We start from the raw sequence: 13,316 nt of genomic DNA, 5'->3' as shown, positions 1-13,316 counted from the left end.
AGCTACTATGAAGCACAGCAGAACCTCCCTTAACCCATCTCGCCTTAACTTGCAAACTGATTACCTGATGATTTTTAGTTTTTAATGACTGGTGCCCATACCCACCCAATGCTCTTAGCTACTTCCCCCACCACCATGAATAATGAGTCACTTGCTTTCCAAGGTTCACAAACCTATTTTCTGCCAGAGTACATGTTTTTGAAATTGCTTAACTTAAATTTATGCCAGTCAATGAAATGAGTCCTAAATAGGTAAGTGAAACTAAGGTGAATGTTTTAAAAGTATAGACAGAGGCGAATTGCCAAAAATACTGGTGTGAGCAAGAGGACTGTAAATAAGATTGGAGAAAATAATAAAAACCTAGAAGGATTCTACATTGAAATTGCTTTGTAAGTGTCTAAGTTTCACTGTATTTTAAATAATCATAAACTGTAATTACAAACTGGAAATCTATTTATGGATTTTGGCAACTTGCCCACAAATGTCAGCTTTATCTATAAAAAGGAAGGGAATCCATAAAAAGTGGTGGCCAGGGGCTGGGGTGGGGTGGGGAGGGAATAATATCACACAATGAAGAGGGAAGATATCTTGGAATTGATATGCTAGAGGATGATGAAGGCTTTGAAGAGTCAAGCAACAGGGTTAAGGGTTATAGGCCTTGACAAAAGTTTTTTTTTTTTTTTTTAATTAATTAATTTATTTGAAAGAGAGGGAGAGCGAGTGAGAGTACGCACCCTCAAGTGCAGGGTGAGTGGGGGCGGGGGAAGGGGCAGGGGAGGGAAGACTCCCTGCTCAGCTGGCAGCCAGGAGGGCTGGATCTCACAACCTGCCCCGTAATCAAGAGTCAGAAGCTAATGGGAAGAGCCACTCAGGCGCCCCCAGACTTGGACAGAAGGCATTTTGATGGGAGTAAATAGGGTTGCTAAATAATAAAATACAGCAACACCCAGTTACATTTGAATTTCAAATAACTTTTTAGTATAAGGAATTTTTAGTATAAATATGTCCCATGCAATATTTGTCTCAAATTTTTATGTGCTAAATCTGGCAACCCTAGGTATAAATAGATTTACTGGGGGAAAAAAAAATAAAAGAAAGAAAAGAAAAGGAAAAAGAAGGCATCCTGACTTCTGAGAAGGGATTTGTGTCTGACCTTTCAGTAAGAATTTAGGGAATGTATCTTCTCACTGGCCACTTTCAAGTTAGGAAATGCATCTTCCCATCACCGCCAACTTACCGGGCCTGGAGAAGTCTTTCCGCTCTGTCTCCTGGAATTGGGGGTCTGGGAGGATGGACTTCGTGGAGACGAATTTTCAGCCTTCCGTTTGGCTGCCATGGCCAGTAACCAGTTTTTATTCTCTGGGGAGCTATTCTCTTTGCCTACCACCTCAGACCCCTCTCCACAAGATCCCAAAGGAAGAGGTAGTGTTCCGCAGCTTTCAGAAGCATAAGGACTGGCGGGAGAAGGAGGCTCTGAGATACTCATACTAGCTCCTTCAATCTTGCTTGGTTTGGCAGGACCTAGAGAGTCCTTACCAAGGTCTTCCTGGTTACCAGCAAGGCAACAGAGATCCAAGTGAAGCTTTTCAACTGGGTCATCAAGCTCAGTCACACAGTTGCAACTCTTTACACACTTCTGTTTCACACTCTCCAGACAACTTGAGTCTAGCCTCCTCTTTACTCGATTTCTAGACTCTGAGCAAGCCACTGCTTGGGATGATTTCAGACTCACAGGAATGAGGGCTTTTCTTGGAGATGTGATCTTGGTCTCAGAAGCGGGTGGCGTGATGGGCGGTGATGAGGATGGTGTTCGGGTCATCCAGTTTCTAATGGACATCTTGAAGGATGAGGGTGGCTTCGGAGAGACGGAGGAGACAGAGCCTCTTCTGCTGATAGGAGACCGGGCTTTGGCAGGAGGGGTTTTAATAGAGAATGTAGGAGTATTTGAAGGAAGAGGGAGGTCTCCTGCACAGCTTGGAGCACAAGCTGCTGATGATGGGGAAGAAATGGATGGACTGCTCCTTACTCTGGGAGCTTTGGCAGGAGTATTCTGGCTACTTGTCACTGTCACTGAAAAAAAAAAAAAGAGTCACAAAAATCAGAGGTGAAAGTCAGAAAATTCCTGAATTCTCATCAAGGAAAATTATAACTAACTTACTCATACAGAAATGGTTTTCCAAGTGATTAGGTTATATAAATCATTGGATTCTTACCATACCCTTGCAACATTTTCCTTCCCCTTTCCTAACTGCCCTCCTCCCAACCACTGTTGTAAAACATAGACAATCTAGAAAACACAGAAAAATTAAAAAAAAAATTTAAATGAGTCCAGGTAAACCACTTTTAATATTTTTTTCTATACTTGTATATGTGATATATACATTATATATGTCAAATTTTTTCTATATGAAACAAGACTATAATGTATATACTAATTGTATGTAATGTATTTGCTAACCTTCTACTAAGCATACCATGAATATTTTGCACATTAATATAAATTTATATTATCATTTTTAATAGCTTCAAGTATTCTAAGGTAACAGTAAGACATTCAGGTTGTTAATGATATTTTGTTTTCATATGTAAAGTTGCCATTAGGATTCCTGTATATACTTTTGAGCAATGCTAGGGCAAAGAGGCACCACACAATGGCTCCCAAACAGAAGTACTGGTCTAAAATTTGGCACATTGATTTACTGTTGACTTGAACCCAACGTTTTACCTCCTCTACTTCAGCTTCCCTATCTGTTAAATGGAAAGATTTTAATCTCCACAAAAAACAATCCCATCAATTACTCATTGAGGTTATTAGGCCTCACTTGGTTTTCCATCTTAACTTATGAATGGCTACTTTCCACAAGCCAAAGAATGTCAAAGAACATTTCAGAAGCTAAATGCTTTCTCTTAGTAAAGCAAATCAAACCGGGATAGAACTCTTCTCTATGTCCTGTCTCTTGTTTACAAGAACCAACAAGTACTTTAGGCAAATTCTTTAAAAACTTCATGCTTCTTCCCCCTTAGGTCCCACCACAGACAACTCTGTATTTTCTTACTTTCCTTCTGAGCTTTTTAGATTGCTGAAATAGTGTTCCTATCTCCAATAACAAGGAAAGGTCATCAGTTTATTTTCTAAGCCACAAACTCTTTGAATTATAACTCTGATATTTAATTCAGTTTACCGAATTTTATTCATATGCAATTGAATTTAGAATGAGCTGACATAAAAATACAATCTCTCTTTTAGTTAGAATACAGATTTACAAGCATTAATTTCAGGAATTTAGTTATCCTATATGTTCTACCCCGTGCTTTTTACTAATAAAGCAGTTTTGTCTTGAGATAGAGAAATTCTACAAACTGACTTTTACCTGAACTTTTCCCATCAACCATATTTTTAGAAATCGCCAAAGTGATACCACTCCTTCAATAAATCATTCCTGGAACCCCCCCCCTTTTTTAAGATTTTATTTATTTGACAGAGATCACAAGTAGGCAGAGAGGCAGGCAGAGAGAGAGAGGAGGAAGCAGCCTCCCTGAGGAGCAGAGAGCCCAATGTGGGGCTCGATCCCAGGATGCTGGGATCATGTCCTGAGTGGAAGACAGAGGCTTTAACCCACTGAGCCACCCAGGCACCCCAAGGAAAACCCCATTTTTGTCGTAACATGATATATAAGGGAAGTTAGTGACAGGACCTGTCCCTAAAGCATCTGGTCATTGTTCTCATACTCATGTTCTAAAGCTCGATTACTATTACTTCAGGAGGACAAAAATTTTTCATTTTTTCACTCCTCAGAGCAGGTCAACAGTCACCACACAGCCCCTATAGTCATTAGTTCTATTAAAGTGGGCTGAAGGATATGGTTAAGGCAGAAAGTCCTAAAATAGTATGGGTTTTACAATATGCAGGTTCTAAGACAGGATTAGGGGAGAAGGAAAAAGCTGGGCCAGAGCAGCTGGGGTTGGGACCACACAGATAGCTAAGTTTCTGATACTCGAGCAGTAGACATCTGAAGTATTTACTGAAGGTCAGCGGGGTATCTGATGTGGTGGAAAGCTAGGGCATTTCTCTTTCTTTAGGATGTTAGAATGAAGGAAGGATTGGACAATGGGGGCTCAAAGATAAGATTTTATTAACTTGGAAGGTTAACAAAACTCTACGACAAATTTAAATCTTTTAAAAAAAAAAACAGTAACTAGATTATTTAGATAATAAAAGTTGATGGTAAAAAAACAAAACAAAACAAAACAAAAAACACAACCAAACAGGTAACAGAAGGGAATAAGGTGAAAAGTCAAAAGTCCTCTTTTTAATCTTCTCATTTTACTCATGTTCTTGTGCAACCCACAATTTTCTATATGCCTGTTAGTGCACACAAAGGTATATCATACCTTAAAAACCCAACAATGGATTATTACACACATAATTGTTACACATAATGGATTATTACAGACACGTTCTGCAATTCGCCCTTTTCTCTTAAAAGTGTTATCTTTTTCTCTGTATCTCCTCACGTACATTAGATGCACTGCATTCTTTTTAACAGCTATTTGGTACATCACTATATTGGCGCATCGATTTAACACGACAGGCCCATCTAGCACATCATCTACTGACTCTCCACTGACCCTAAGCACTGCACAAGATCTGATGACCCAGTAGCATAAACCTGTATTACTATCCTAAAAGCTTCCTGAAAGTCAGCTCCTTTGAGGAATTAGAGGAGAGCTTACGAATAATCAGTCACTTTGCAGCTCCTTTCTTATAAAAGTTTGCCATCTGGCCTCACCTCACCTTTTCAGTCATATCATGTACTCTGCTACTCTGGGATCCTGTTGCAGGAGACTACTCACTGCTTCCTGAATAAGCTGCACCCTGTCACATCTCTGTCTTTGTTCATGTGGCTTTCTTGCCAAGCCTGTCCCTTCTTGGCCAGGCAAAAATTCTCATGTTTCAAGCTCTGATGACATCGGTAACTTCATTGTTACACAATTCACAAACTCCTTTCATTGTGTAGAATTCACAAACTTCTTTCCTCCTCTCCCACAGTAAGTAGGTTCCTTTTGTTTATATAGCTAGGAGCAGTGTTAATAATGTGCCAAAGCTTTTATATCTGCCTCCTGGACTAGACTGGGAGCACTTAGGGGCAGGTGATGATGGTTTACTCATTTTTTTTAAGTCTAGTGTCCCTATAGCACCCAGCAAGGAATTATTAAACAATTTTTATTAAATGTCATTACTACTGAGACAGATGATGGTGAGGTACCAGGCATCAAAAAACAGACTCTAAGAATTCTGCTGACTGGTGAGAGTATAGCGAGCACATGAGATAGAACAGGTAAGGTTTCCTTCTCTTTACGATAAGGACAATCATCTTTGTCACTCAATAATGCCTAGACCAGAGGTTCTCAATCCTGACTACATATAAGAATTACTTGGAGCTTTAGAAAAATACAGGTACTTGGTCCCCATCCCAGACCTACTGAACAATCACTGGGGATACACAAACTTTTAAAAAGCTCCACCACTGGTTACGATGCACAGCTGGGGCTGAGAACCCTTCACCTTGACAGTGCTGAGATTGCTGGCTGAAACGGTGAAACAATAATAAGTGACAGAGCAGGTGCTGTCTGGGAAAAGTAGGGCAGAGGGAAAAGGGGCTGTGCCTTCAGTTTAAAGCCTTCTGGCTGGTGTGCTAAAAGGGCCAGAGGAGAAGATATGAAGCCTAGGACAGCAGTGAAGGTTTGGGGTGGCAATTAGAGTCAGGAAAGCAGAGGACCATAACTTTCAAAATGGAAGTGTGATTAGCGGCAGCCTACCTGTTGCTGGAAGCTGGGTTACAGGGATGAATAGCCAATGTACCAGCCTTTGGCTTTCACATGGGGTTGCTGCTCTGTAGAGCTCTTCAAGAGAACTCTAGCAACATCCAGAAATAGAAAATCTAGGTATAACTCTTGGTCAGGTTTTTTCTTTTCTTTTCTTCTTCTTTTTTTTTTTTTTCCCAATATTTATTTATTAGAGAGAGAGAGCACACAAGCGGGAGAGCAGCAGAGGGAGGAGGGAAGCACTCCCCGCTGAGCAGGGAGCCCAACGTGGGGCTCAATTCCAGCACCCTGGGATCATGACCTGAGCCAAATGCAGATGCCTGACCAATGAGCCACCAAGTGCCCCCCTTGCTCGGGTCTTTGCTTTCTTATGTTGAGTCCTAAAGGAGGCAGTAGGGCAGAGTGCTTCTAAGCATGGGCTCTAAACCCAGACTGCAAATGTTTAAATTCTGGTTCTACTGCAACTTGACGGCTGTGTGACCTTAGGCAAGTCCAGCTTCCTTGAGCTTCAGTTTTGGTTGTTTGGCGAACTAAGTAAGATAATCCATGTGGGTCTCTAGAATGATTGTACTCAATAATGGCTAAAGGTTGTTGTTGCTATTATATAGTCCAAATTTGGATCAACATGTATAAATTCTTTTGTGACTTGGCTTCCAAAATTAAATAATTAATGACACACTAAAAATACTTAGTTAAGCAACTCACTTTTCATTAATATTCTTAAAATGGTTACTGCAATTAACACAGAAATGCCACCCCTGAGAATCTATTTTAATGGGATGGGGGAATCCTTAATTCAGAAAACAATTTTCACGAAATATTGGAAACACAATATCCAACTACAAGAGAGTAGCTAAACTACGAAACATTTACTCAGTGGACTATTTTAAATAATTTTGCTATAAGATAACATAGAAAGTGCTTAGGACATAAGTTCAGTGAAAGCAACCTCAAGAAATCCAAATGTATTTACAGTACAAACATGATTCCGTTAATAAGAATCTCTCTGTGGAAAAGGAGGAAAAATCTCAAAAAATAAAGTGTCAAAATTGTGAGTGGTGGAAACACTGATGGCTGTTTCCTCATATGATTCTTCTCTTTTTCATTTCCCCAAATTAGGGAGAGATAAGTAACTATAAAGTCAAGGCAGCAAATAGACATCCATGTTCCTGGATCACAAGACTTAACACATCATTAAGGTGGCAATATTCCCCAAGCTGATCTAGAGATCTGACGCAATCCATATCAAAATCCTAGAGGACTATTTTGCAGAAATTGACAAGCTGGTTCTAAAATGTGTGTGTATAGAACTACATGAGGACAAGAATAGTCAAAATAACCTTGAAAATGAAAACCAGGGGACTCAGCCTTTCTGATTTCCAAACCTGCTACAAAGCTACGGTAATCAAGACAATGTGGTATCAGCATAAGGACAGACATATGCATCAATGGAACAGAAATGAGAATCTAGAATAAACCCTTACATTTATGGTCAACTAAGTTTTGGCAAAGGTGTGAAAACAATTTATGGGGTATAGTCTTTTTTAAAAAAATGATTACCAAGAAACCAGGATATCCACGTGTAAGAGTGAATTTTGATCCTTACCTCATATCATACACAAAAATAAACAACACAACGGACCAGAGGGCCTTAAAACTAAAAAACTCATAGAATAAAATATAGGAGTAAATCTTTGTGACCTTGAGTTAAGCAATGGTTTCTTAGATATAACATCAAAAACACAAATGACAAAGGAAAAGACAGATAAATTAAATTTCATCAAAATTAGAAATTTTTTTTGTCAAAAAAAAAAAAAAAAACACCATTAAGCAAGTAAAAAGACAACCTGTAGAATAAGATAAAATATTTTCAAATATAAAATATTTCAAGTATTTTCAAATCACTGTATGACAAGGGACTTATGTCTAGAGTATATAAAGAATACTTTTAACTCAACATTAAAAAAGACAAATAAATTTAATTTGCCCAATAAAATACGGGCAAAGAATGTGCAGAAGCATTCTTCCAAAGAAAATATACAGATGGCAAATAGGCACCTGAGAAAATGCTCTATGTCATTAACGGTGAGGGGAATTAAAATCTAAACCACAATGGGATACCACTTCACATTTACTAGGAGGGCTATACTTAAGACAGGGCTATACTTAAGAGCTAGTAAGGATATAAGGACATTGGAATCTTCATTTCTGATGCTGAAAAAACTCTAGGATGAGATTGTGTTGATGACTGCTTCACTCTGAATGCCCTAAAGACCACTGCACTCTGTACTCTAAATGGGTAGACTTGTGATATACGAGTATATATTGACAAGGCTCTAATAAAAAGCCTCAAAGGGGAAGAAAAGTATAGGAAATAAAAAGTAAAAGCAGTTTACCATCTAACTCCATTCTGAATAGAAAAAAAAATACTAACTCTTGATCAAACAAAAATTATGATCTTGTATTGGAAAGACAGGGGAATGGGGAGCGTGCAGGGATTTGGAGTGGTGGAGATCCAGAGGGCTAAACCCTCCTCACCCATATTAAAAGGTCAACAGATAACGTTGAACACTGCACCAAAACAAAACCCCAAAGAAACAGAAATGCACAAATATTATTTAGAGATGTACATATCAAAGAATCAGCTAAAACATTTGACAGTGGCTACCCCTGAAAAAGGGGAACTGTGGGGCAGGGTGCCTGGGGGCTGTTTTTTTTATCTTATTCACTGCTGTAGGACTAGTTGACTTGTTAAACTATGATACAAATAAAAAAACATTTTTTTAAAAGAGAGGAAAAACCAAAAACCAAAAATAAAAGCATCAAAGGTTTTACTGAAGTAGACTCAGAATAAAAGACCCCTCTGGAGTCCAGTTCTGCTTATAACAACTTGTAAGAGACTAAGTAAGTCGTTAGAAATATGAGTATATACTCGGTCTCACCTTCAACTCCCCATTACCTTAGGCCTTGATGGCTAATGTAAAATCAATCCTTAAGCTTGAATTTCAAGCTTATTACTATGTACCTATTGATAGAAAACATCGGAATCTCCTCTGGCTGGCTCGGTGCTTGGAAGACTTTTGCTCTTGGTGCACTGTTCCACTCTTCAACACTGTCTCTGTCAGTTCATGGTTATTACAAAATCCACATACATGATCCTTCCAATACTTTGCTTGCTCAGTCTCTGCCTCCTTCTACATAGCTTTGTCCTTTCACTCACTCAAGCCCCTTATTTCTTGACCTTACTACTACCAACCTGCAAATCCTCCATTTTCTCAATGTCAATCACCCCCTATTTTCCAGCTCACTTCCGAGCAATTCCAAATTCCAATTCCAAAATTCCTTCATCCTCTGGGGATCCTCAATTTATTCACCTTCCCACTTCAATATGGTCCCCTAAGTGCCACTATATCCTCATTTCCCTCCTCCCCCAGTTTCATTCCTACAGTTCATTACAGTCATCCTCTCTTACCTACCCTCAACTCCCTTGCCCCCCACCCCTCACTTCACACTCGTGGACTGAAGCCACATCCCTTAAACTCCCCACCTACATTGTACTTGTACCTGGGCAGCAGACACACAACCACGCTGACTTTGCAACTTTCAACTCATGGCTACCAGCCTCCAGTTGACCCACTGCCCAATAACTATATCTCCCCAGTCCCTTACTCTTCTTTTCTCTGTATGACTCTTGTCAGACTTTCTTATCTCTCCTTGGATCTCAACCACCTCCTTCCCTATCTTTATTTTCACTTGAAGATCCTGATTCCTATCTCACTAAGAGAAGCTATCAACTTCCACAGGTTCTGAACATCCCACCTACTTCACTGTATTTATATTTTCTACCTTTTCTCTAATTACTATGGATGACTTTCCACACCCCTGGCAAAGGCCTACCCTTTTACTTGTAAATTTGTTCTCACACTTGAGAACATTGCTCCAGCAAATCTCCTTGCATCAAGTCCCACCCCCCCCCATAGGATCCTTCCAGTCACACACAAAATGCTGTTAATACAAAGCAAAAAACAAATTGCAACACTGCTTCTTCCTCAGCTACCACTTCATTTCTCTCCTTTCCTTTCTAGCAAAACTCCTTGGAAGAGCCCTCTATTCTTGTAGTCTCCAAGTTCTCTTCTCTGATCCTCCTTAACACCCATTAGACACTGACACTCTGCCAACTGCTTTCATTAAAAGTCACTGAATAAAGCCTGATAGTGCCAAATCCAAAGGCCAATTTTTAGCCCTTGTCTTACATGGAGTTCTAAAAACATTTGACCAAATTCATCCCTCTCTCCATTATTTACTGGGCTTCCAGGATACAATATTCTCCTGGTTTTTCTCTATTTCTGGTTGTGTCTGCTCTTTCACCCCTCCAATCTCTAAACAATGGGGTGGGTGTTCCAAGGCTCAGAACCCAGACCTATCCTCTTTTCTTAGCTATAGCTTCCTTCACCTACATGTTGTTGAATCCCAAATTTATAGCTCTAGGCTCAAACTGCAGAATTAAACATCTAACTACCTCTCTGACATCTTCATTTGAATGTCTAATAATCATATCAAACAACATATCCAAAAGGAGCTTTAGCTATTCCCTCCCAAACCTGTTTCTTCTGCAGTGATTCCTGTCTAGGTTAACAGCAATTCCATTCTTCCAGCTTCTCAAGTCCTAAACTCTGAAGTTATCCTCAGTAACTCCCTTACATTCCATATCTGATTCCACATTATATTTACAATATATCCAGAACTTGAAGACTTCTTACCACATCTTTTGCTACCCCTCTGTCCAAGTCACCATCATTGCTTCCTAGATTATTTCAAAGGAGTTCAAAATTAGCTTCCAGCTTTTACACTGATCCCTTTATAATTTGTTTTCAACACAGGAGTAAAAATAATCAAGTTAGGAAAATTCAGATCATGATACTCCTCTATTTAAAACCCTGCAATAGCTTTTTAATATGTCAGAATAAAAGCCCAAATCATACAAGAACCTCATTTTCCACTACTATTCCCGTCCCTCTCGTTAGCTTGCTCTAGCCACGGGGGCTCTAACCACATTAGCCTCCTTGAGGAACAAAAAATATATCAGGCCTACTCCTGCTTACGGGCTTCCGTGCTTGCTGTTTTATCTGCCTGGAATGTTCTTCAAAATGTCCACATGGCTCCCTGTTTCACTTCCCTTCTCAAACGTCATCTAAACATTGAGGCCTCCCTGAGCACCTAATTTTCCAGTGTTCCTTTTTTCATAAGTATTTATAGTTACCTGACATAGTACATATTTTCTTTAATTGTTCCTCTGCCTCTCATACTAAACTGTAATCTTCATTTACATTTTTGGGATTTTTTATTCTTTTGTTCATTGCTAAATCTTCAGCAACTCAGAGCCGTGCCTAGCACATCATAGGTGTTCAATAAATACTTTGAAAATAAGTGATCCACCACTATATTCCAGTGCCTCTTGTAGATGATAAACATAGTAGTGCTCAGGAGATATTTATTGAAAAGAATGTAAAGAAAGATGGTGCTTTCCTTTAAAAATATATCAAGTAAGACCAAATTTAGCTTATCACTCTGCATTGCAGAATGAAACCAATCAAACCATAAGCAACTTAGAAGAATGCATGGGATCCTTACCTAGGTCAGCTCTGGCTTCCTTTTTCTTCTGAGAGGCCCAGCCCACTAAGGAGAGTTTATCTCCTCCTGACTTCTCCTCTAAGCCTCTATTCAAGCGCCAGATTTTCAGTGTATTGTCATCAGAGCAGGTAGCAATCTAATGAGAATCAGGAAAGAAGTTAAGAAGTTTCAATCAAAGATTTATAACAAAGTAAAAAGTAGATCTTAAGGACTAGAGAATTATTTTGTGTGATATACCAGGATGTAGAAAATGAGATCTAAAAAATCATATACTTCATCCCTCGCTTTTAGGAATCACTCCAAATTTCCATAGGACTGTATTTTCTTTATAATTCTGATGGTATGTCTTCTGTTACCAGTCACATCTTACCTGACCTAAAGCCCTACTATAAAATCAGGTTCCTTTCGTTTTACTCTCAAAAACCTGGGCAAGTCATTATCTTCATCACTTTCTATATAATTATGAAATATAATATAATTATGACACCCTTTTTTATTTCCTCTCTTAAATGATAAACCGTATATGCCACCAACATTCAATTTCTACCACTTTCTTCTGAATTCTACATGTTCTGGCTTACTGCTAAAGTAATGGGATCATTTCCAAGATCAGGCTTAGTCTGTGACTCTAGTAAGCTGTGACAAGTAGAATGAAACCATTCTTTGAGATTCTTTTTCAGATAGGTAAAGGAGCAATCTGGGAAAACAACAAGTTCACTAGGCTGAAAGAAGTTAAAAATAACCTTTGCCCCTTTAAAAATATCTGACCATTCCCGATCTTGGTCCCAAGCCTTTTATGGCAGAGAAAGTCCAGCTTGAAGAGCTTGTGGCAAATGGCCACTGGTACCAGAGCTGTTCCCCAGCATTTGTTTATATAATTTCTCTATTTCAGTCACTGAAGAGAGAGAAAAAAAAGAACACACGTTCTCTTAAGTCTTGGCCCCCAAGAGACTGGCAACTTTTTCCTTTCCTTACTGGGAGGCCAAAAGAAGACACACATATTTAACTGCTCAAGAAGAAATGCCTGGAATCCCCAGTTACTCGATGGTCTATTAACAAGAATTATTTCCAGAGCACCTACTGAGAGTGTAACAATTTACATTTTTTATGTTTTTTAATTCTCACAATGTAAAATGCCTTGAACTCCAATAATCTCATCTATAAAATAAGAAAGAATAAAATTATTTGCCCAAGGTCACCACAATTAAGTGGCAGAGCTAGAAGTGAAAATTTTTCTAATTTCAAAGGCTAGATTTTAAAACCATATTTTTACCTTCTTAACTTTAGGCTAGGAGCAAAGTTATTTAAAAAAAAATTTTTTTTAAAGAAGTGGTTATTAGATTAGTATAGGTAAACAGCCTTGTAACTACCTATGAGTCTTTTCTGTGCATATATAGATAAGGGCAATATATGATAATTGAAAAAAGGGAACAAAATTAAGTGAGTAATTGAAAAACTCTCTAAATTCTACAAAGATACAAAACTCCATGTTAAAAGCAGATTATTTCACTGGGAGGTACATGGAACCTCAGAAGAAAAAGGTCAGTGGGATGTAATTATTGGTGATTAAAGCAATGAGTTAAAAAAAAAATCTATAGGGCTGACCACAGAAATGGTTATACAGATATAGAAACAAAAAGAAATCCACAGCAGTACTGGAAAGCTAGCAGGGATGCCATGAATAGACTAGACCATAAGAAGTTTCTAGAAGATAAAAAACAGATGGGAACAAAACCTCAAAACGTCATAAATGAAAGTGGAGATATCCACAGAAGTGGTATTTCTTGTAAACCCCAAATAACCCAAAGACCAGAGGCAGTAGGGGCTGAGAGAATGAGTGGAACTTGGGCCAGTATTTA

General features: G+C 38.8%; 1 protein-coding gene across 4 annotated transcripts in view; it reads right to left on the bottom strand.

Moving 5' to 3' along the window:
- DTL (denticleless E3 ubiquitin protein ligase homolog) overlaps nucleotides 1–13,316 on the bottom strand; it is a 63,767-nt gene that overhangs the window by 23,991 nt on the left and 26,460 nt on the right. For all 4 annotated transcript variants that reach the window (XM_045084698.1, XM_045084697.1, XM_045084696.1 and 1 more), the window contains exons 13-14: nucleotides 11,458–11,593; nucleotides 1,238–2,070 (exon numbers count right to left, since the gene is read on the bottom strand). In XM_045084698.1, the coding sequence (XP_044940633.1) occupies nucleotides 1,238–2,070; nucleotides 11,458–11,593 (969 nt within the window). The remainder of the gene's footprint in view (nucleotides 1–1,237; nucleotides 2,071–11,457; nucleotides 11,594–13,316) is intronic.

This window comes from Mustela putorius, unplaced genomic scaffold, assembly GCF_011764305.1.
Source record: "Mustela putorius furo isolate JIRA1106 unplaced genomic scaffold, ASM1176430v1.1 tig00000785_pilon_pilon_pilon, whole genome shotgun sequence".
Taxonomy (NCBI): Eukaryota; Metazoa; Chordata; class Mammalia; order Carnivora; family Mustelidae; genus Mustela; species Mustela putorius.
The sequence above is the reverse complement of the archived record's forward strand: the minus strand, read 5'-3'. Positions and strand labels throughout refer to the sequence as shown.